This window comes from Danio rerio, chromosome 20, assembly GCF_052040795.2.
Source record: "Danio rerio strain M-AB ecotype USA chromosome 20, GRCz13ab, whole genome shotgun sequence".
NCBI lineage: Eukaryota > Metazoa > Chordata > Actinopteri > Cypriniformes > Danionidae > Danio > Danio rerio.
Genome location: NC_141040.1, coordinates 31,034,979 through 31,060,956, shown reverse-complemented (window position 1 = coordinate 31,060,956; position 25,978 = coordinate 31,034,979). Strand labels below are relative to the sequence as shown.

Sequence of the window (25,978 nt, the reverse complement as noted above, 5' to 3'; positions counted from 1 at the left end):
AATAATAATAATAATAATAATAATAATAATAACAATAATAATAATAATAATTGTATTAATATTATTATTGTTGTTGTTATTCCTATAGCTAAGGTATAAAAATATGCAGATAAATTTTAATGGATCCTTAAATATAAAAACTATTATTATTATCATCATTATTTTTATTATGATTATTATTATCATTATAGATTTTATGGTAATAATTTAAAATAATTGTGGAAAAACATAATGATATTAAGGTATGCTTATATTGTCATGCTTTAATTTTTATTTGTAGACTAATCTTTTGGCTTGTCAAATTTCTTGTCCATGTTGTTGACTCCTTTTAGTGAATTCAATCTCCTTGTTTTTCTCTCTTGTCCAGGAATGACGGACATTGCTGCAGTGCTGCCCAATTCATACATGTCTGATTGAGCAGAGGGGTAAGCAAGTCAGTGCATCGACGCTCAGACGGAATGATCCAGCAGGGTGAATAAGAGGAGGAAGAAGGGGGGAGAGGATGGGTGTGAATGCCTCCAGCTACCCTCACTCGTGCTCCCCTCGATTTGGGGGAAACCCACAGACCCAGCAGACCTTCATTGGTAAATGCTATTACTGAGACATTTGTTTTTTCATAGTTTAGCAAGTGATCGATGACAACAAAAAGGTCTGACAGCTTGAGCACTATTACATGCTTTTGGCTTTCAGATCGCATACATCACTGGAATTCTCTGAATCGCATTGTATTATTATCATGATAGTTTTTTTTTTTCAAGTACAAGCAAAGGAAATTTCTATCAGACAGAATTTCTTGTTTGAGTAGAATATGAAGTAGTTCTACTTAAAAAAATAATAAAAAATAGCAAACTAAGAACAATAATCATGTTGAGAGGCAGTTCACCAGCACATGGAAGAAGAATCACATTAAATTATTGACTTCACCAGCTGGGACAGTCTTCTTATTCTTTCACTGTAGCATCTTGTCTGTATTCATTTATTTAAAGACTTGGAAATTGTATCGCAACTGTCAGCAGTTGCTTCTTGTGTTTTTGTTTTTTTTCCCCTCCCTCTCTATATCCCACAGAGTCTGACTTTAACGGCATATTCTGATGTGAATATTTTCATGTCTTTGCTGTCTATGAGATCAGTAAAGTAATGGTGCTTTCAAAATGCTAAGCCATGCATGACAGTAGGCCTACAATGAGAAATGGAACTTTGGATTGAGACATAAAGTGTCGTCAGGGAGATATTAGCCATGCCGGGGAGGACATTAGATGACTTCATAGTTTCCTTTTTTGGCAGGTGAAAATTTAGAGATTTAGAGCGGGAAGTTAAAGTGCACATTAAGTGGTGTGGGGGTGCATACTTTACTTTTTGAAGCTGGAATTGTTTATGAATGCTACACACAGTGATAGGTGACCAAAAGTTACAGTAAAAACCTTTTTTTATTCGTTTAAACATTTTAAATATCAATTCATTTTCAATGTGATTTATTATTCAGAAACTCGTCTTGTTTTATGTTAAACGGATGTGTTATAAAGACACTATTATGTCCGCTTGAGATTCACTCAGTTTTATTTAACACATCATGTTTGGGGATGCATACTTTGCTTATTGAATTTGGAAGTGTTACTTGGAGTACTTTATCAATAGATAACCACAACTAAACGTGAAAATTTGTATTATAAAAATGTAGTTTGACAAAGTATGTCTTGAAAATATGAGACATTCTCCCTACAGTATTCTTCCCACCTAATTTGCATGTCTTTATAGAGACCCAGTGGTGTGAACTCAAGGTCAGTTTAATTTTAATTTTATTTGCATTCAGTTTCCTCCTTCAGTTCGATGTCATTAAAAGTCATGAGTATTTCAGAATTGTTCTGAAGCTTTTGCATAAAGCAAAGCCCTGTGGTGGTGCGCTTTAGAAGAAACTTTAATTAAAATATTGGCTGAGCTCACAATGCATATTTTCCTTCTGACAACATTTAAAGCCTCCAAACTCTTACACAGCATGTTTTTTTTTCTGTCACCAGGCGCCTCCTATGCACCACAGGGTTATGGCGGAGAGTCCAAGCTCTACAGCCTAGAACATGGCCCTGAAAAACCTCAGGACAAGAAGAAAAAGAGCTCTGGTTTGGCCACGCTCAAGAGGAGATTCATTAAGCGACGCAAGTCGAGTCGGTCGGCTGATCATGCACGGCAGATGCGAGAGCTCCTCTCCGGGTGGGATGTACGTGATGTCAACGCTCTGGTGGAGGAGTATGAGGGCACAGCAGCTCTCAAAGAGCTCAGTCTGCAGGCGGGCTTGGCCCGACCTGAAGCTCGAACCCTACAGCGTGATTTGGCTACCCTTTATCAGCACAAGTACTGCACTGACGTGGACCTGATCTTCCAGGATTCCTGCTTCCCAGCACACCGGGCCATTCTGGCCACCCGCTGCCCATTCTTCAAAACCCTGCTATCGTCATCACCAGGTTACGGGGCAGAAGTGTTGTTAGATGTTGGGACCGCAGGCATGGATGCACCTATGTTCTCCTCTTTGCTACATTACCTCTACACAGGTGAGCTGGGCTCCGATGACGCAAGGTTGCAGAACGTGGATGTGCTGGTGAGACTAAGTGAGGAGTTCGGTACGCCCAACTCCTTAGAAGCTGACATGCGAAATCTCTGCGAGCATATGCCCTATTTTGACTCACTGCTGAGCTTTTCCTCGGATTCTGAGTTGGTGGAGGCTTTCGGAGCAGGTGGACCTGCTCCTAGCAGTATGGGAAGTGGAAACATAGGGGCGAGCCATGGCTCACCTGATGAGGAGCTGAGGGCCCACAAAGCCGTACTGTCAGCACGCTCGCCATTCTTTCGCAACCTGCTGCAACGACGCATTCGCTCGGGTGAGGAGATCACAGAGCGCACTCTGCATACCCCCACCCGAATCATCCTTGATGAATCGATCATTCCCAAGAAATACGCCCGTGTGGTCTTGCACTGCATGTATACGGATGCAGTGGACCTTTCTCTGGTGCTGCGCGGGAGCCCTTCCGAGGGCAGTCTGGGTGAAGTTCAGGCACTGGTGGCTGGAAGAGGATGCATGAGCCGGGCTGAAGAGGCCATGGAGCTCTACCACATCGCTCTCTTCTTGGAGTTCAGCATGCTAGCTCAGGGTAAGTCTTTGCCTTGTTTTATCCATCATTAGTCCCACACTTGCTCTTCCCCTCTATCGCTCCACGCTCCCCCAGCTTTGTTTACTGCCTGATTAATTCACAAGCTGTCAAGGGAAGACCAGAGGAACAGGGTGGAGTTGCTGTAGTTTATGCGCCTCGTGTTGGGATTACGGTTTGTGAGAGATTCCCATATGTGCTCGACAACAAAGCAATGCAACCCCTACTCGACTCTAATACCCCCATCTATTTCCCACTCCTATCGATGCTATTTAGGTAGACTGGGTTTTTAAGTGCTGTAGGATTGACCTCTCTTGTTTAGAGTCTAAAAATAATGACCAAAGTCTCACATCGGTTTCAGATTCAACTTTTTTTTTTGTGTGTAGAAGTTTTACTTCAAACAGTGTTAATTTCCCTTTCAGTGGTTATAGCAGTAGGTAGAAGAGTAGGTCAACACTGCTGTGCTTTACATTCTGGATTCAAATGTATTTTTCCTACTGTCGATGTTTGCTGCAGGGTACAGCTATTGATTTTGTTTAATGTTGTGAATCGGTAGTTTCTGAAAGTGACTGTTGATTTAAGTCAGTTGTTTTAATTGTTTTTAAAGATGAATTGGTTGCTTTTAATCTAGGTGATGCAGCTAAAGCATTATATCTTGATATTCTGTATGTCTTTTGGTGATTGTTTTTTGATACTTCTCTCTATTTCATACTTAAAAGATTTATTTGCTGCCACTCGGATAAATTAATAAGTCCATTAAATATATTTAGGTGAGATTCATAGTTTAAAAAAACTGACTTGTACTACATTTTTACTAAATAAACTGCAATATGAAGAAGTATAGGATAGAGTTTTTTATGCTACAACATAACACTTTTTTAACAATATACCTTCATTACTGTTTAAAATATTTTGGGCTGTTTGTATAGTAAAACAATGAAAAACCATGAACGATGCATCAGTTAGTTAAATAATTTTCTTGTTTTGACATTCATATTAATCCTTATCTCCAAAATATATAATAATTTCTACAAAAAAACATTGGGTTGAGATTTTAATATTGTTAAAATATTAAACTGATCAAATAAAAATCCATTAAAGTCATTGCAATATTCACTGTTACTTGCATTGTATTTTACCATCAAATTCTACTGGGGGCTGTTCCAGAAAGCAGGTTATGTGACATACCCGGGTAAGTTTGAGAGTAAGTAAGTGGATAACCTCAACTTTGGTTCCAAAATCGGAGGTAACTTCTGGGTATGTTAAGTAGCCATAGCAACTTACTCTCTGAAGATAACCTGCTCCGGAGCAGGTTATGTTCAGAGAGTAAGTTGCTGTGTTTCAGAGTTTGTCTGTTTCAGAGAGTTTACTGAGCATTGCGTGCTCTTTTGATGAGAATATTTATGGATGTGGACACACAGATACAAGTTTTTTCGTTGTGAGAGGGTTATAAGTGCATAGTTTTTTTCATAACCAAATTCATAATGTTAATGTATTTAACAAACCTTTTTGAAATAAAATGTGACAAACCGCGGGTCTGTGCTTACCATAAAAAACATTTAGTGCAGCTCTTTGTATTCGCGTCAGGGCATTTTAGGCAACTGTACAATGTGGCAGTATGACCACCTGTACAGTACGCCTGGCACTGAACTGTTTTTTACACTTTTGTACAGTTCCTTGGTCATACATTACTGCGTATCATTACACAGGTGATTCAGAGCACGGGAATAGCGTAGTGGACAGTGCGTCGATAAAGAACAACGGAGCGCACAATGGAGCGAGTTCGAATCTCACTTTCAGATCTTGTGTTTTTTCTCTCCTTCTGCACCCTCACATTTTTCTGTATAATATTATAAGTGGCAGCTTTGTCTTTTGTAGGAAAATATATCTTTAATTTAAGATGTAGGACGTCATTCTTATATACATTCACGCACACACACCTACATTTTTTAATATAATGTTTTTTTCAGGGTTTCTAAATGCTATTGTGTGCATTAATTGCAGCCGATTTTAAAGCTCCATCAGTCACTAAAGGACACTGATAATATAAAATTTGTCCAAAGTATAAGTGTGCAGGTACAACTTAATTTTCTATCCTTAATCTTTTGGTGTTTTAACTATTAAACTCATTACTGCTTCCACTTACCAGCTCATCACACACCTCACCTCATCACTATATGTTAGGGGTTAGGGTTAGAAGTAATGATTCAAGTGTATAACACAAATAGTGTAAAAAAAAAAACTATAAAGCAAATGTTGCTTAACACAATGTTTATTTTTATTATATTTGTATTATAAAATAGAATCATTACTGGGCACTATTGTTACTTGCTGGAGGACAAAAGATACCCTTTTCTGCCTTATACGATGACACCCTACCTGCAGTCTGACCCAGAGGAAATCTCAGTGACCCAAGCAGACAAAACAGATGGAAGAGTGCTAAAAAAATATAATTAGTCAAAAAACTATGTTTAATCAAATAGTTTGATCTGTTCATTTCTTAATTTCCTGAAATAAAATGAATGATTTTGTACACTGCTTTATACACACACCTTTCAACGTGTAACATATTTTTCATATACATTTCTCACCTTAAGGTGATGCTCATGTGACTTTATCTTTGAAGATGGACCTTATACAGCTACTTTAGAATTTAAATATGCAGATAAAAGATTTTGTGATCCAAGAGTAATATTCAAATATGGAAAAGTGCAGAAAATTCTTACACTGCTTGTTAGTTGAGGCAGAAGGAACTTCGTCTGCATGCAAAATAAAAAGAACCTAAAGCTATCTGACAACAATCACAACAGTGACAGAGTGTGTGGTGTAAGTCAAAAACTCAACCACTGAAAAGCCTTTATTATAGGACACAGCAGTTAGACAGGCCTCTTTCTATTAGCTGCATGACAGAAAGAATATTCTAGAGTGTTAAATAAAGAGCTCCAGTAATTAAATATTACCTTTTATTATAATGTTTCTGTGTTTAATGACTTTGGACAGAGTTCTAGCTCCAGAAAGATTACAATTTCTATAAGCCTTATTAGTCAATACACATATTGGCCTTAAGAAATTAATGGCAAGAAAAATAAATGCATGAATGGTTACACAACATACTCAAAAAGGATGTTAAAGAGTAGTTTAATTTATCATTACAATAAAATGGAGGGTGGCATGTGTAATTTAATGAACTAAAAACATTTCTTATTATTTATTTTTTATTTTCTTATCTATTTCTTATTCTATATTTCTTTCCTTCGTTGAAGCAGATGTGTAATCTCTGTGTTTAAAACCTCTAGCTCTGCCTCTGTAAAGTGCGTTGCCCTTTTTTTCTCACCGTGACTTTCTATGGTGACTCCTGAATTCGGCGATCTACTGAAAATGCCTTCAGGTGTGTGCCGTGCACGCGCATTAACCCGCGGTTATCTTCAGGAGGTTGATTTAACTAACTCTTGTCACCTGTTTTGGAACCAACATACTCGCGGTAAGCAGGTTTTGGGTAAATCAACCGAGAGTTTAGGTTTTAGCAGATGGTAAGTTAACCCAGCTTTCTGGAATACCCCCCTGGTCTTTTAAAATTAGTCTGACTCACTGGAGGAAGAAATAACTTTATTTAGTGCTATCTGAAGGAGTTCCTTAAAGTAATTTACTTTTAATTTATCACTGCATCCTTGCGAAAAAACCTTCTGATGTCCGTTCACTTTAAAAAGGCTTTTTTTGGCATATTGCAGTTTTGCAGCCTGATGTCATTTTTTTTCCTATTCATTACACATTTACTGGCTTTCACACCCACTTTGCTTGTGTACTTTGTATCATCAGCTCCTATTGTGAGTTGGCCAGTTTATCTCTGTTTACCGCACAAAGTGAAGAGGTGTTATTCAGAGAGCCGCCTATCCTTCTGATTACTTCATCTGAATAACAGCGTCAAACCTTGCCTGGGATCTACTGCACAGGTCTGCAATGTCAGTGTCAGCTGATCCATATGACCCATTGGTCAGCTGTGGTTTGTAACAGATAGCGATCCAATTCAGTGCTGTCAGCATAGCCCGATGATGAGCTCAAGAGTACTTGTTTTCTTCAAGAACGTCTTGTGCCATTTTTTTACGTCAACCATAAGTTTCTCCCAATGACATGGGGAAAAATATAAGGCAATTAAACCCAAATTGCATGTACAACCCTGACTTTGTATAGATTTGACTTCTTTTTGAACGATTTTTATATTATTTTATATATATATATATATATATATATATATATATATATATATATATATATATATATATATATATATATATATATATATATATATATATAAACCTATCTGATTCTTGTCAGAAAACTTGTCAGCTGTTCCTATTCCAAGTTGTCAACAGCTATTTTTACAGTGTAGTTACAATGTGTTGCATGAGATTTTCGACACAAATTTTCTGAGTCATGGCATCATCATTGAATTAGCTTGTTTGTTTTGTAAGACCGAGTCAGTCGTCCATCTGTCAAAGAAAGCCCTAGAATAGAGTATTCAGCAGCGAACACAGGCAATCATTGAGGTCATTTCAGTGCATGTGTGTTGATGGCCTCCGGTGAGAGACTAACGTGGCGATGACCTCTAGGAAATGGAAGCACAGCAGTCATTTAACATCCAGTCAGCAGGCGGTTGGTGGTTGGTACATGGCAACGATAATTAATGTGCTGACCAGGCAGACGCGCATTGATAAAAGCCACCCATTGGTCTGGAACCGACTTTGTTCAGCAGGGGAAAATCACTCATGTTCACACTAACTGTTGGAAATCGGCTCCGGCAGCTGTGGATCTTGTTAACCTCTTTGTTATACCTAAGCTGGTAACTTAACGGTGACAATAGCTGGACGGCAACAACTGATATTTCTTGTAAATGGAGAAAAAATAAAGTAATACATGTCTAACACACGTCTACGTAACACACTCTGAGTTCATCAAGATTCTTTGAATCTTCAGTGCCGCAACATGCTCAATAATGTTTGTATCTGGTGACTGGGCTGTCCAATCCTGGATCACCTAGACCTTCTTTGCTTTCACATTTTCACGTTACTTTGATGTGGAGGCTGAAGTATGAGAAGGAGCTATCCTGCTGAAGAATTTGCCCTCTTTTGTGGTTTGTAATGTAATGGGCAGCATGTCTTGATACCTCAGGCTGTTGATGTTGCCATCTACTTTGCAGATCTCTTGCAGATCTCCATACTGAATGTAACTCCAAATCATGATTTTTCCTTCATCAAACTTGACTGATTTCTGTGAGAATCTTGCATCCATGCGGGTTCCAATAAATCTTCCGCAGTATTTGTGATGATTGGGATGCAGTGTAACAGATGATTCATCAGAAAAACTAACTTCTGCTACTTTTCCAAATGAACAACTAGAAATAAAGTTTTATTTGTTGCTCTTACAACTAGGATCGATGGCAAGACTTTTATCAGATAGTGTTAGGGCACACTTTGAGAGTTTGATTTAATTGTGATAAATTTGTTTGTTTGCCTGTTTATAATGGGGAAAATGTATTATTTTTTTAACAGAAATAATTGACAGACTTCCCTTAAGGAATGAGGAAGCATAGGAGAGAGCGCACAATATGCTCACTTGTCTCTCCGTCTGATATCTGTGTTTGACTGCCATATGTTCGCCCAGCTTGCGTATGTGCCAATCAAATAAAAAGTGGATTCATTTTCTTCTCAACAAGTTTACTCCAGTAAATACAGATTAAATATTACAATTAATTACTGAAACAAAATGCTATGCATGGGAAAGTCATGTGACTACAGTAAGTACACTTGTTATTGCTCTCTGTTTGCGCGTAGACAATTGATGTGAAGGGAAATTGTGAATGGATGGCAGCAGTGAAAGTGAAGTGTTGCGCAATGCAGTGTTGACTTAAGTTTATCTGTGTTTGCTGAACAAATGAAACCATCTCATAAGATTATCTTTGATATCTCTTGATTCATACATTGGAGGAAAGTGTAAATAATCATTTATGATTTATTGGTGATCAACCTGGTGGTAACTTAGTGGATATTAAATGATTTGTCAAGTAATAAAATGTTAGTTTTGCTATGTGATCTGTTGCTCATTTAAACTAGGGGTGTGTCACTTTATAGATTTTGTCAGTATGGCACACTATTTAAAACATGATACCATTGCAGGTCTATATCATTGGTTTTTGCACATCTCTTGGCCTTTCCTAGCTTATTTAAATTACAACTTTTTAATGCAAATATGTATGACAGAATTAAACTGCTGTGTAGGTGTGGAGGATAGGATTTTCAGTGAATATAATGAATTGAAAAGTTTGTTTTGCTCAGTTGGCATGGACTTCAGAAGAATATACATGATCCTTTAGAAGTTTGAGGTTGGTAAGGAATCTGTAGACAGTTTCCATACTTTTATGCCAACTCTACAAGTTAGTGAAAAGCTTAACATTGGTGTTGAAGTTTGAAAAAGTAGGTTTTCAAGTCAAGTCATATGCTGAACATTCTTGATATACTGCAGAGATGAAATTACAGTCCTCCCAGCCTACGGTGCAAACAAGCAATATATAAATAAATTTACAAAACAGAATACAAAACAAAAGTACCAATAGTGCAAAACAGGTAAGTTAGGCAATGTGTAGTTATGCAAAAGATCAGAAAAGTGTAGAATATGGGATATGCTATGTTCAAGTGCTGGAGTGAGGGGGTGCAGTCTGTGTTTTTCAGTCTGTGTTTATAGTAGGCAGGGCTGGGAGCAGAGGAGGCAGTGCTGGGAAGGGAGTTAAGTCTCCTCATCGTCTGGTGAAGGTAACTGTCCTTGAACCTACTGGTTCTGGCCCGGAGACTGCAGTCTCCTCCCTGATGGCAGCAGGCTGATGTAGCTTTGAGATTGGTGGAATGGGTCACCTGCAATCCTGATGGCTTTCCAGGTAAGACGGGAGTGGTAGATGTCTGAGAGGGTGGTGAGAGAGACAGCAATGATCCTCTCGGCTGTTCTCACATTGTCCCGCAGAGGTTCCAACATGACGCGGTGCAGGCTCCGTACTACACGGTGACGCAGCAGGTCAGGATGCTCTCGATGGCACCAGTGTAGAAGGTGTTCATGACGGAAGGTGGGGCTCTTGCTCTCCTCAGTTTGCGGAGGAAGTACAGGCGTTGTTGGGGTTGCAGTGTTGTGGTTCCAAGCAAGATCTTCTGAGATGTGCACTCACAGGAACTCGCTAAACAAATCAAAATGATAGACAAAATGTAGCCACTTTTTACAAGGTACTATTTAATCCTTTGTAACATTTATACATCTGTTTATTGTCATCTTTGACCATTTGAATCCACGTTTAATAAAACAATTTTCCTGTTTATATTTTTAAATGAACAAACCTCAAGATTGAAGCGTCTCAAATACTTTTATTCTGCCTCTCTTACTACTTTGTTATTTTATAGCTTTAGCCACTTAGGCTACTTTACACAACAATGATGTAGCCAAAAACTTTTTTTCCCTTGGAGGAAAAAGTTTTTTCCCTTGGATTTTAAAATGGTTTCACATTTACAAGGCAACATTTTCGAAATTATATGTGACCACACATCAAAGAAAATGACTATGCTGTATTGCATACACAAGATGCTTCTCCGCTGTTGGTTGTAATGTGAAGTAAATCCACACTTACTAATGATGCTTGAGCAAACACTTAAACAACAGCAGCATTGCTGCTACTTTACCATTGTTGTGTGTTTGTTTGTACTTGCCTTAAATCCACACCTCCCTAAACATGTAATAGGTAGGGCGCATGATGTCATCGTTTTCAGGTGTGTACATGACAATGATAGCGTTTTCCATTTTCAACTTTCAGTGTGAAATTCATTTTCAGTCACAAAAATAGCTTTGTATTGTAAATGAACCAGCAAAATGCATATAAACTGACATTTTTTTTTAATTAGGTACATTTACCATAAAATCTTCCCTTTCTTGTTTAGCTACACTATTCAGTGTTTCCTCTAGAATTTTTACAGCTGTGGCGGCAGGTCTTTTACACAAATCTACCAACTACCTATGGCGTTATTTTAATGACAAATGGAGAAATGTTGTGAGTGCAATATACGTCAAGATCGCATTTATGTAATACGAGCATATGCAAATCTCTTTGCTTGCGCGCCGATTTCCTCTGCTCTTGAACAAAACTTGCACGGCCTCAAATATACACTGCTCATGCGCAGATCTTCTTGCGCGCTCTCAAATAAACACTGCTGAAGTGTAATTTAGGACATTTATGTGGTGAGCATGTATCCAACAGATATAAGATTTGCTAGGAATATTTCTGAATGTCTTACAGAGTGGCATTAATAAGTCCTAAAGTAAAGTGAAACGGCTATAAACTCCAGCAAGATAAAGTCCTTGAATGCAGAACCACAGACCTTTATCTATATAAAAAAAAAAAGTATAATTATGGAAACGGTGTTCATCTTTGCTGGCCTCACGCACCTGTCAGTCTGTCAGCACGTCACCTTAAAGGGTTAAACAAATAACGCACAGCACTACTACAGTTACAGAAAAGCTTGCGCTGTTATAATTCACTTACCTTTTAATGTGTTTTGGTGCAATTATAACCTGCTATTAAAAAAAAAACAATAACAACAATGACTGAATGTTTTGAATGAGACTGAGAAGCTGTGATGTAGCTATTGCAGGATGAATTTTCGTGTGGCGCACCGCCATAGCAGAATGAATGTAGCAGAAACCATGTCATTGCTGCATCCCAATTCACATACTACCCATCCTAAATAGTATTTGAAAATGGAATTAGTATGTCCCAAATCATAGTATGTTGAAAAGAGAATGCCAAAGTTTCCCAGATGGTTTACTATTTCCGGTAAAAATTTTAAGTGTAAAACCATCTATACTCGAACCGCTGATATTGCCCAAAATACATTGCACGTTGGACGCAAGTTCAATTAAAAGTACAAACATAAGTGAAAGGTGTAAATAAACTACAAACATGATGGACACACAAGACCAACTGTCAAATAGAGAGCCTTCGGTAAAGATATTTGTATGACAGTTAAATTTCTGGCTATCTAAATAGCACTTTCTGTGTTATATTTCATCTGCAACAACCATACTGAACTTTTATAAAGATATGTTTGGACATTAATTTCTGAACGCATAGTTATCCAAAGACCTGAAGAGATTTCTCTACATGAAAGACATGTAAATGGGAGATTAACCTGCTGCTGCTTCTCCAATAAGTTAGGAAATTAAATATGAAAGAAATGTGGAGGATGTATCGAGATGATTGACAGAGCTCAGCAACACAATGATCTGTTAACCCGGAAGTAGTATGTTCCAAAGCTTGCACACTCTTCTGTTACACACTCAAAAGTATACTTTTCCTTCATAAAAAAGTACATACTTTTAGGGCATAGTATAAGTATGCGAATTTGGGACACAGCATGTGTAATGTTGAAATCAGCATGGTTATGCAAATGTTATCACAACCATGTGAAAATTAACATATTTGGCACACATTGACTTAAGCTATTCAGTAACTTGGCACTTGGCCCAACCTAATGAATGACATTGGCTAACCTTTGAGTTCTGTCAAAAAACATAACTGCGATTCATTTACATATAGAAGTCTTAAAAAGCATTAGCAGATTGAATGGCTTGTTTAATTTGAAGGGTCGGAAAGAGGGTAGTAATTGCTCCTGTAAAACTAAATGACTGCTTTTTGGTGCAGGAAACCTGACTAACTTTAGAAGTGGACCTCAGGGGGGGAAATTAGCATCTAATCAGTATCTTACAGGGAAGATGAGATGATGAGAAGTGGTGGTCCAGATATTCGTCTTCGGCACATGAGACCATTCTCACACAGTGTGATGGAAATAGGCCGACTTCTGATTTGAAGACAGTTCATTCTCAGCACGACACCTTCTACAGAGCCGATAGGCCCAGCGACACGGGGCAGAGCGTGACACTGCACCTGTGACGGTAACATTAGCTGACAGCCTGGCGTGCCATAGGTCTGTTCTGTAGTGCAAATGAAATGCTGCATCGATGGGGCTGGAGGGTGGGAGCCACAGAGAGCTGTGCACATTTCTTCCACTTCTCAGCACCTTTAAAAAATGCATTGCTTCTCATTTGAGAAAGAGACATCTGGGGATAAAGAGAGAAATTATTCAAAAACTGAAAACCATTTGTGTGTTCCAGAATGTGTTCATTTGTATTTTTCATTCTTTGTTCCGCTTGCAGTTTTCTGTCACTGTTCATTAAGTTGAATGGCTTAAAAAAAAGAATGCTTTGATTTTTTTTTTTTTCATCATCTAACAATGAAAAAATTGGGCCGCAGGAGCATTTCAGATATCCACAAAGCAAAGTCTTTGTGACCTTGCTTTTCTTTTTAGGTAATCATTTTATACTTTAATTGAATCAAACCACCTATTTGTACATTTCTTTTATTATTATTATTTTCGTGTTTCAGAGTGTAAACGTGATTTACTTTAATGATTTAAAAAATAACCATTCAGCCTTTAATAATACTATTTTTATTCTTTAAAAATTGTTTTGAATTTTTTTTTTACCATTTTAAAACATTTTTAAATTAATACTTTGTAAAGAAATCAGTAAGTGAGCATTAGCTAATTTAATAGAAAATCAAAATATAAAGAGAGCAAACAAGCATGTGCAATATTACACTGTAAAACACAAGTCAACTTCATTAAATTAAATGTGTAGTTAACTCAAAATTGACTGAATGTTTATTCTACTCATTTGAAAAGAGTTTTGAACTGTGTCGAAGGTAATGAGTTAGTTAAATACCTCATTACTTTTAACTTTAATGGAGTAAGTTCACAGTACTCATGTAGATTAGTTTAACTCAAATGGTTTGAGTTGCCTTGGATTTTACAGTACTCAGTTGGTTTGAGTTTTCTTCATCTATTGGGTTTTACTGTGCTCAAACTGCTTCGTTGACTCAACTAGATTAAGTTCACAGTACTCATTATTTTTAGATTTTGAACTTAAATAAATAAATATATTTAAAAACTCCTAGAAATCCACAGATCTTTCTTTTAAAATTTTATTGTAGAGCCAAGTGAATTACATGTGTACGTTATCTGTAGCTATGTAAAATGAGGCAATGCATTTATCCAGGCAACCTAAAACAAGCAATTCGTCATAAAGAGGCAAATAACCACAAAAAGTGCTGTTAGTAGTTTCAGTAAAAGTTTTACCCATTGTTAGATGAAAAAATTTTGGTTCTGTAAAATGAGTTCGCACCTTTCTGGAAAGGCACATTGATGTGACATGGATGTAGCATGAACTGTTTTTGATTTTAACCTATAAATTGCAATAAAAAAAGAAAGATGTAACTTCATATACATATACAGTTGAATATGTAGCATAATGTTGAGCCTCCCCTGAATTATTAGATCCCCTGTTTATTTTTTTCCATAATTTCTGTTTTTTTTTAGTTTTGAGTTTTTTTTCAAGACAATTCTTAACATAATAGTTTTAAAGACTCATCTCTAATAACTGATTTGTTTTATCTTTGCCATGATAACAGTAAAGAATATTTGACTAGATATTTTTTAAGACATTCCTATACAGCTTAAAGTGACATTTAAAGGCTTAACTAGGTTAATTATGTTTACTACGCAGGTTAGGGTAATTAGGAAAGTTAATGTTTAACTGGTTTGTTATGTAGACTATTTAAAAAAAAAAAAATCCTGAAAAGGGCAAATAATTTTGACCTTAAATGGTGTTTAAAAAAATGAATAACTGATTTTATTTTAGCTGAAATAAAACAATAAGACTTTCTCCGAAAGAAACAAATAATATATCAGACATACTGTGAAAGTTTCCTTGCTTTGTTAAACATCATTTAGGAAATATTTAAAAACGAAAAAAAAATTCAAAGGGGGCTAATAATTTTGACTTTAACAGAATAAACACAATTTATAGGAAAATTTACCCTCTGCCAATATATTGCACTTTATAGAACTGCGATAATATAGCATTTCTTAATTGTCATAGCATTTACTTCAGAATTCAGTATTTTCAAGATTTTATTCCAGTGTTTTATGCTTTGCAAACAGTGAAATTGCTTGGCCTGGTATAGTACTTTGTCTGGTGTAGTTTGCTCCATTTATATCCTCTCTGCCCTTTGTTAACATCCTGTTTACAGACTTTCAAATATTTCTTCTCAAATTACCTATAGGAAAATGATTTGAATGATTGAATGTGACACTGGAGCAGAGATCAGCTGAAATAAAACCTAATACAATTCAGAATGATTCCTGTTCACACAAAGCGTTTCTAATTCTGCATCATTTTCTAATTCATTTGTTTAACATCTTTTAAAAAATATTTGACATTTCATGCTGAGTAACCGGAGGGAGTGAGAGTCTTGTAGGTAACAAACACTGTTACCTAAACACCTCTGTTCCTAGAGAGGACCGGTCTAATATTGCTATCTTTGGAGAGGAGAGTCCTTTTGATGGTGACACTTTGATGTTTGTGTGAGTGGTTCAGTCAGACGTCCTTTAGAGTAGGTTTCCGACTCAATCCAGACAGAAACCCTTCCTGGCCCCAAGGCACCTTTCTGATTAGTATTAACACAGATTGCTGGTGGTGTTTCCATTAAGCCTATGAGAGACTGTCAGCTCTGTAATGATTCTGTCTGTTGCAGCTTGTCTGAAAGGTCATGGAGAATTTTAACCCAACACCTCTCTGGGGCTCCTTAGCTCTCAACTTCTCATTTTCATCTCGGTATCTTTCAGCTATTTCCATCTTTCACGTTCAGTCATACAGACCGGGCTAATTTTCCACTATCTCTGTCCTTTTTGACATTACCCTCCTAATCTGTACTCCTTCTCCCATTTTTCTTCCTCTCAGCATGTCGCCGTTTCTCTCGCTGACTGGCTCGCTCTAAATCTCCATCTCTTCTCCTTCTATTAGACTGTCTACCCCCTTATATCAAGCTCTGGGGCTTGGGCTAGTTAATTGGGGTACTGCACTTGTTCAAGGCTAATAGATACCCTAATGATTAGTCCTTCACTGTCTCAGCTCCTTTCCTGAGCTGCTGTGCTCCTCCAATATCAGGTGTACTCAACTGTAAAATGAGCTCAAGACTGACATTAGGCATTTCACATCGCACGGCCTTGTTGTTAGCTCTGAGTCTTTGACGAAATGGGTTTCTTCAGAGGACAAATATTTTTAATATATACAGAATCTGTTATAAAACGTTGCCTTTCTTGTGGTTTGCTTTTTAATGAGTTTTTTATGAGGTTTCTGGTGAAATGAGTTTTAAATGACTCGTTTGTTAGTCGGCCTTGCTTGCGCTTACCTCATCATCTTCATTGCTCTTCATGCAAGCTTGGACTGTTTCCCCATACAACTTTTTTGTCTTATGACCTTCAAAGGTTTTACTCATCTTTGACATTAAAAACTTTGGGGAATAAGTCAGGCTTGTCCACCTCATACTCTTTAAGGAATCATGTGTGGATTTGTTTTAGAAGGAGCTTAAAGGGTTAGTTCACCCGAAAATGAAAATGATCTCATGATTTAGTCATCTTTAACGCTCCCTAGGTGTATATGACTTTTTTTCGTTTCTGCTAAATACAATCAGAGTTATTTTCTTTTTAAAAATCATCTTGGGCTTTTACAATGGCACTACAATGGCAACAGATGACAGATATGATATGACTGATATTTATCAGTGTTCCAGTTAGGGCTGGACTATATTGCAAAAAAAAAAATTATGACGATATAATGTTTCATATAATTCGATATCGATAATTATTGAATATTTTTAAACAGTACATTTAGAAATATTAGGATTTTTTTTTTATTTAACCACATTATTTTTATTTACCAACAGTACGAAGGCAGTTTTAATAGTCTAAAACAAAAATATTTAAACAAAATGGCTTCATAATAAAATAAAGTGTTAAAGAGACTCTTAAACCTGATGAATAAAATGTTGCAAAGTGTGTGCAATGGTAAAGCATATTACTAAACAATCAAAGCAAACTTTAAGGTAGATCAACATCTGCACAGTGTGAATAGCAATGATACCGTAAGCCTCAAACTCTATCAACAACACAAACTATGATAATCAAATCTGAGCTTTTAACTAAAGGGACCAGCCATTATTATTCAAACACATACTGCAACATTACAAATTGTGAAGTTGAATGACTATATTACCCCTATGCTTAAAAATCTTTCAGTTAAGTTGCTACTGGATGGGATGCACAAGAAAAGAAACCAAAAAGCTACTCTGGCGACATCCTTTTTATTTACAATCTTTTTACTGCTCCTATACGACACTCATTGTTGCATGTGTTGTTATTCTGACCTGAAGTGACAAGTGCGAGCTTGTGGTTTCCTTCAGCATTTTCAGCTTATCTGCGCTCGTGCTCCCCTGGTGTCTCTTGTAACTAGGTGGCCATAAACAGTATTTTCAAAGGATGACAAACAAACAAATCATTGCTGCAGCTCCGATGCAAGTTTATGGGAAAAAAAGTAAAAAACGATGCAGTGTTTGGGTGCGCTGTGTTTCTCTGAGGTAATTAGTCTGCCATTACTGAAATGTGTAAGTTCCATACAAAGTGTGAAGCAGATTAGTTAGTTCTACTAGCATGAATCGCGGTGCATTTGCGGCATTCGGAAAATGTTATTTTTTTTAACTTTGGTGCTGCTGTAAAATGCGAGCTTGCACACCATGTGCACGCCGCCCCCATGCACGCATCATGCAAGTCGCATGCCTCCATTGGAAATGATACATTTACACCCTAAACATATTGGCAATGCTTCAAAGGCACACGATCAGCAGCAATATTTTAATAGAACTACAGCCTAGGGTTGGGTGATGTTGACCAATTTGGCATCGTATAATGTCTAATATGAAACATCGCAATGGACGATGGCATCGTCGTCATTGGCGGCGGTGAATTATGTATGAAAAAATTCATTCATTCATTCATAATGAATTAATTATTTGTAACCTACTGTTTTAACTACGTGACCCGTGTGGTCTTTGTTTTACCCATAACCAAATCGTAAATTAATAAAGATAAGTTGTACACATCCATTCATAATAAAAAAGTGCCTTGGATGGCTCCAGGGGGTGAATAAAGGTGTTTTTTAGTGCAGTGTTTCTCAACCATGTTCCAGGAGGACCACCAGCTTTGCACATTTTTCATGTCTCCTTAAAGATTCAAGAAACTCTTGAGTACTTTTTAACAGATTTGTTTGTGTTGAACATCAGTTTAGACACTGTTAGCACCTGTCAGCTTTAACTGTGGGGAAAACTGCATAATTTTGAGCTTTTGTCAGCTAATTTCATCTTCCGGGTTTAAAATGATTTTTGTGGCGGGATCAGATTCGGTGACATATTTCAAAAGATTTTCTGTTTGATAGCATAAGAGTAAAGCTAAACAGTTGCACACTAGGAAAAGTACATGTTTGTCTAGTGTGTTTGTACTTTTTCCTCTATAAATGTAATGATCGATAAGAATGCCTCTACTCATTCAAAAGTTGCAAATTTTTTTTAAACCATCCCCTCAGACAAGTACTTGTTAACTCTAATGCCTGATGTTTTTGCTATCTTTAAAGGTGTTGTTGTTCTTTCTACTTGGTTGCCTTGGTTTTTTTCTGACTAAAACAATGGCCTGGATCAGTGTTGGCACCTTGAGGACAAACTGAAGGTTGATACTCAAGGTAACTTTTTAGAATAATTTTCCCTGGCAATTTTTGGCAAATGGTGTCGTCAACAGGCAACCATGTTAGAGCCAGTGCAACCATTTAGTGCAACAAAAATCATCATTACCATCTTCTCCTAGCAGCATGCTTCGAGCCCTCGAATATAAGGTTTAACATTCTTGAACAACTCTCACTAGCTTAATGCAAGAGTGTATGTGCATTATCATATCAGAGAGTAATGCAAATTAATGCTTAACAGCTAATAATAATAATAAGAAAAATAAAGCGGATATAATGAACACATGACAAAGAAGCACAAAACAAATACATTAAATATTTAGACCTATACAAAAGTATACATGAAAACTACAGTAAACTGCAAGTAAAGCGTTAAAGTTGCTAGTTTAAGCATTAAAATATATTTTAAAAGCCCTGTTTTGTGGTGACACATGCCATCTTACCAGAATAGTAGTTAAAGAGGTTTTGTTGGAAATTTTCTGACAGCTTCAAACTCGTCACATGATTTCTGCTAGCATTCTGATCAAAGAATCTCCAAAAAATGGCAGATCTAATGGATACAGATTCAATTTTGTTGCCCATTCTTAATGGGAAAGAAGCCAAACAATGTTGTTCTGCAGTATTGCCATTTGCCAGGTAACATTGCTCCGAAAGTTACTTTGTGTGAATGACACATAACACACATTGTTACATTGTAAATCAGGGATTTTCACCCAGTGGGCTGCAGCCTATAAGTGGGCCTCAGTGATCTTGCAAGTGGGCTGCGAAATAGCCTAAAATAAACTCTCAATATCATACTATAATTTTTGGATTTCATTATTAATATGCTTTATTAAAATAATCAAAGTAATGCACTTTCTCCTGTTCTCCGATTGATTACTTCATGCTCGGTGCAAAAACAGTCTCATCATTGCGTCTGCATAGTACACACAAATCTGTTCTTTACAAACTATGCTTGAAGTTAAAGTGAAAGTCTCTCTTTGTGTATTTTTGTGTGAACTATTTAATATATCCTCATAGATGTCGAAATTAATGTCTTGTGAGTGTTTTATAATGGACATGTACCAATACAGGTGGATATACAGTAGCATGGCTCAATGGTGTATCTGCCATAGAATGCAAAATAAACTTGCATATGAGCTTCAGATGCGCTCTGGCAAAGCTGTTCACTTTTCATCAGCAATCTCCCAATAAAAACCACCTTCAAACTCAACCGCCATCAGATCAGTCGCCCTCTGCATTTCAACAGATTTAGTGTGTTTTTACTTTATTTGTATAAATTATCAAATTTAATTTATATCAAAAGGTTTAAAATGAGCATTTAAAACAAACGTTTTAGAGAAAATGTCAGACAGGTGGGCATTTAAAAATTGATCGGAGAAAGAAGTGGGCCTCGAAGTGAAAAAAGTTGAGAACCCCTGTTGTAAAATAGATTTTTTTGTAATTAAAAATGTATATTTTAAAATAGATTATTTGAACTTTTTATTTGCAAAATTATTGTGTTGTTTTCAGCTGCTTTTGACTAATTTAATGTGTCCGTGCTGAATAAAAGGTTTAATGTCTTACTGACCTCAAACTTTCAACTCCTTAGAACTCTCCTTAGAACAAATTTTGTTGGTCATGCCCAAAACTTCGAGTACAGTCTAAGAACTTCACTCCAAAACTCTAAGGCTTATTCTTGTGACCTCGCCCCTGATCCAGCCGTCACTGTATTTGGTTTGTCTGACTCATTTGTGGGTTTAGTCTTCAAATTAAAATGCTGTCCAATATGGAAGGGTGATGGCAAAAAAAAAAAAAGGAAAAAGGCTTCAAAACCACTTTTTAAATCCTGACTTTCAGAATTCTTTAACACTTTACATTTAGAAAGACTTAGACAATCTTTCTGGTAGCATCGAATCCACCTGGAAACCTTTTTTTAATTATCTGTCAAATGTCAAGGATAACAGTGTAAAGATTTGGCCTTGTCATGGTTTACAAGATCACCATATTGCCTGTGCCCACTGGCCTTGTAATATAACATTGTTAACCTAAAACTAGAGATGTAACTGTTAAACTGATGTAACAATGATTTTAAAATCTTTTTGTTTAATTTTAAAATTTTGTAATTTGTTTGCCTTTTCTGTCTTTTATTGTTGTTATCACTTTTTGTACTGCCCTGTGTTGCTTTAAGGTCAAAATAAAAATATGATATAAAAAAACTCCTAAATACACCACCGTAGTATGCGGTTTCTGAAAGTCTGCAGTCCTGTCAGGCACAAAGCAGCCATTTTTATAATTGCTCAATAATCAATTTTTAATTATATTGTGCATTTTTTCATTGATCGTTTTAAAAAGCATAGCATAGCATAAATTGGCTGTCCAGTTGGACCGATATTTGCATCAGGAGTGTTTCTGTGATGTCTCAAAGGCCTCCTCCCCATAGGGATCTCTCTAGGCTTTGGAACAGAGCAAAAGTGGGCATAAGATCAAACCACTAATAAGGAGGCCACACTAACTGCTGTGGAGTACATCTGTGATTTTCGGACAAGATGAGGCCAGTCAGAACATACAAATGCAGATGCTGCCTGCCTATATACACTCACCAGCACTTTTCTGTCTTTTTATGCGTGTAGCTTAGAGCCTAATTTCTTAAAACCCCTTATTTAAACCCATTTGAATTTTAGCAGTGCCGTGTAAATGCAGATTTTGTGGTGTTAATTTGAATAGATGTTTTCATTCCCAATGTGAGGCTGCTCTTAAGCACAAACATTGAAAGGCTGTTTACCAAATTGAGGCTGTTTATCTGCATTTCCCATGTTTATAGATATGGTAAGGAGATACAGAGTCTACAAAATAACATCGATGTACTGATGAAATGTGCAGCGTTTGCTCTGAACTCATTAACATCAATGAGGACGCCAAGTGCAGAAGACTTGGTGGAAAAATGCTTACATGTTGTTTGTACGAAGTCTCCCGGCAGTATGTTGCTATTGTTTTGCAGACTTTAGTTTTGGGTTTTCTGTTACGACACTCTTCTCATTTTTTGAGTAATTTTTAACTCCTTGGTGTAAGTTCTGCAATCAAATTTGCAGTTTAAACTTGCCTCGCACCTAATCATTAACTTTCATTAACTCGCATTGATTCCTTGCTCTGTGCTCATGCCTAACGTGAACAATCTACTCATTGATCACAAAGTCAATGAAGAATGATGAGATATTTGGATGCAGGGTGACACTCTCCCTAGAGGCTAATATGACAAGGTTTTTTGAAATTGACAACTTTATGGCTCCGCTAGCAGAGATTATAATTAACTGGGACGGGTTTATGAGGGAATGCTGTGCACTGCTTTGCTGCTGCATTGTAAATGGTTTCTAGTCATGCAGTGAAACAGATGCAGTACTGCTCTTAATCTTCCCCCTGCTCCAGGCTGGAGGTATGTGAGCCACCATCCTCAGGCTGTACAGTGCCCATCACAATAGGAAAGACATTGTTATTACATCTCAGTCTTGAATAATTCACCTTAGCATGTTCTAGGGAATAAGGTAAGAAATGTAAAAGGCTTATTCATTCAGTATCACTTTAAATATCACTATGGTTGGGATTTGCCTATGGGCGCAAAGCTCCAGGTATTCATGCTTGTGCTGATATTAAGACATGCAATTGTGTGTTAATTACATACTGTGATTAACACTCCCTGCTGGCCACTTTATTAGTTACGCCTCGGTAGTACTGGGTTGGATCCTGTTTTGCTTTTATTTTTGGCATAGATTATTCGCGGCTGGAAAATGTCCTCTGAGGTTTTGGTCCATATTGGCTTGATGGCGTTAATGCAGTTGCTGCAGATTTGTCAGCTTAACATTCTTAACATGAATCTCCCATTCCACCATATCCCTTAGGTGCTCAGTTGGATTGAGATCTAGTGACTGTGGAGGCCGTTTGAATTTATGTCCAAGAAACAGGTTTAATATGATTTGAGTTTTCTGAGATGACATGTGTTCATGCTGGAAGTAACTATATCTGTGGTCTTAAAGGGGTGGACATGTAAAGCAACAATACTCAGGTGTGTCATGGCATGCTCTATTTTTACTAAAAGAGCTAAAGCCTTCAAAGAACTAGATGGAATCATACTGTTTAAAGGCTGGTTTTGGTTCATATTTCTGTGCATGCCTTGCTCGTAGTCGTGCATTTATACTTCTGCATGCTGTTTGTGTTGCTCTGTAATAACACTTCCGAAACACTAGCTGGCTGTAGGTTATGTTATATTTCTCTGTATCAAGTTTCTTCATGGGTGTTTAGTTTTTTTCTGAACGCTACCTTAACGTACAAGTAGCTAAAACTTGCTCATTCAGAGATGGGGACCAGCAGAGAATCACAATCTGAGAACATTTTTTACTATTTTATATATATTGCTATTATATTTTTTGCGGATTTTTGCTGGAATTATATTGGGAGTATCGAAACAAAAAAACTTAATATATGAAATAAATTAAAACTTTTATTTAATGTTTACAATGCAAATCCGTCTAGATTTACTTATTTGGTCAACAAAGCGCGACTAAAAGACATTGTAATATTACTTTACAAACTGTGTTGTAAATAAATCAAGTGAACACTTTTCATATTAGTGAATATTATTATTGAAATTTATTTAAAAACTGAATAAATATAAATATACACAAATAAACAGACTCTATTATGGGCTAAAAATCTGCAGAAATCTGTGAATTTCTGTGTGCACAGATTTCTTGTGGGCCTAAAAGGTAAACACAAAACTAAAGTTTGCATTTGGAGCTCCTTCACGGGACTCGACACTTGTAAACACTCGCTCCACTGGGCTTTCATCATTGCCCACACTTGTCACAGTAACCAAGCCGACTATCACAGAGCTTATGCTACGCATTATATTTTTTGAGAGGTGCGCATCAGCATTGGCGTCAGCCATGACGAGGGCTATGCAACTGCGGGAAGGCTGTGCCGGAGCATACACATAGGCGTGCGCTTAACGCAGAAGTTTTAAGCCAAATTGTGTGCTCTTCTTCTGCTGCTGCTGTAGCTCATCTGTTGCAAGATTTGTGTTGTTTGTAGGGGTGTAATGACGTATCATAATATTGAGATATCACAATATAAGAATGTGACAATGCGAATCGCTGATGTAAACGGTGTTATTTGATATCAAGTTTAGTTTTATCGAGAGTTTTGTAAGAGTAAGCTTACATTGTTTACCCAATTTCTCCTTTGTGTACTAGGTCGCATAATGACATATTTGCAGGTGTGAAATCAAGCGTGAGCTAACACATTTGGGTTTGCTTACTGAGAAAAAGGACACCCCTGTGAGTATGTCATTATGCAACAAGATGCTTGTTGTGCATTCTTCTAGGCCTAAGACCTATTCAAGTCCACCACTCCAATCTATACAAAATTTAGCAATTAATATAGACTTGCATATATGCTTAGGGTTTTTTACCATTTAAAATAATAATAATAATAATCTGAAACTATTTCAGTATATGATATTGAGATAATATTGTATTGTGGGTTCAGTTTTGAGATGCGGATCAAATCGTAATTAAAGTATGTCGTTACAGCCCAAGTGTTTAGAGATGCTCGTCTGCAGACTGTGTTTGTAACAAGTAATTATATGACCTACCAATGTCCATCTTTCAGCTCAAATGATGCTGGTGTTTCTCCTCTGAACTCTGGCATCTATAAGGCAGTTTCTAAAATGCTTGGTTCTACCTGTCTGGCGCCTACAAGCATTCTAAGTCACATAAATTGTCTTTCTTTTCCATTCTGATGCTTAGTTTAAAATTCAGAATATCATATTGAGCACCTCTGCATCCCAAAATGCATGGGGTATTGCTGTCGTCTGATTGTCTGATTAGATTATATGAACAGACAGTTGAACGGGTGCTTCCAAAAAGGGATCTGGGAGCGTGTGGTCCAAGTTGTGGTTTTCAGCAAGTCAGGTATTATGGCATGGGAAAATCAACAGATGCTTGTCATTTTAAGCTTCATCACTTCATTGACATCTCCAAGGTCATCCTTATGAGTTTTTCTATGAATACTGAAAGCTTGAAAAACAGCCTATATGTACTTAAAAAATGCGTCGTTTGAAAATGTAATGCCATCTCCAGAGCTTTGAGAAAAGCATCTGCTCAGATCAGGTAGTTGAATATTTAATGGTACTGATCAGCACTGTGTGTCTGAACACTTAAAGAAGTAGTTCACATGTTAAGGAATTTCTCACTCTCATTGCATCACCATGTTATTTTCTTTCATGTATGTAGCTCGAAGTGATTTATCAGGTATTATGTATGCTGCTCTCTTTCCCTACACTGTAAAACCCAAAAGGTTAAGGTAACTCAAACCATTTGAAGGAACCGGTTGCAATAAACCATTTAAATTAAAAAAAAATTTATTCTAATGAGTACTGTGAACTTACTACAATTGAGTAAATGAAGCAATTTAAGCACAGTAAAACTCAATAAATAAAGAGAACTCAAAACAACTGAGTACTCTAAAACCCAATAAGTTAAGGCAACTCAAACCATTTGAGGAAACTGATTGCTACAAACCATTTGAGTTCAAAAACTAATACTAATGAGTATTGTGAACTTACTCTAAGGTGTAGTAATGAAGTATTTAATTAACTTATTACCTTCAATACTGAATTCAAAACTCTTTTCAAGTGAGTGGAATTTACTTTCAGTAAAGTTTGAGTTAAATACACTCATTTCATTTGATGAAGTTTACTGTTGAGTTTTATAGTGTACATTTTAAGATGATTAGTGACTAGAAAATAGCATCTCAGTATGTCAGTTTGTTTAAGAAATTTATAATCAAATTCTAAAGTTTGAACATTTTTAGTGAGTGTTTTTCTCATCAAGGCTACATTTTTAAAAATCCAGTTTTACAGTGATTATTAATTAATTTAAAACATTTTAAATGGTGATTTTTAGCAGTCATTAATCTAGCGTTCAGTGTCGCATGATTCTTCCAAAAACATTTTAATGTTTTTTTTTTTCAATCAAAAACATTTTGATTAACCGTTTTATTGCCTAAATCTGATGTTGAAAGCATAACACATTTATTGCATCATTCTTTGATGAAAAGAAAGTTAAAAACAAAGAGAGCAAATTGGTTTGAAGAAG

General features: G+C 36.7%; 1 protein-coding gene across 3 annotated transcripts in view; it reads left to right on the top strand.

The window, feature by feature from the left end:
* Window positions 1-25,978, top strand: part of btbd7 (BTB domain containing 7) — a 79,212-nt gene that overhangs the window by 32,598 nt on the left and 20,636 nt on the right. For 2 of the 3 annotated variants that reach the window (XM_087297717.2, XM_087297716.2), the window contains exons 2-3: window positions 368-584; window positions 2,016-3,140. In XM_087297717.2, the coding sequence (XP_087153843.1) occupies window positions 503-584; window positions 2,016-3,140 (1,207 nt within the window). In that variant the 5' untranslated portion in view covers window positions 368-502. 3 annotated transcript variants of the gene reach the window in all.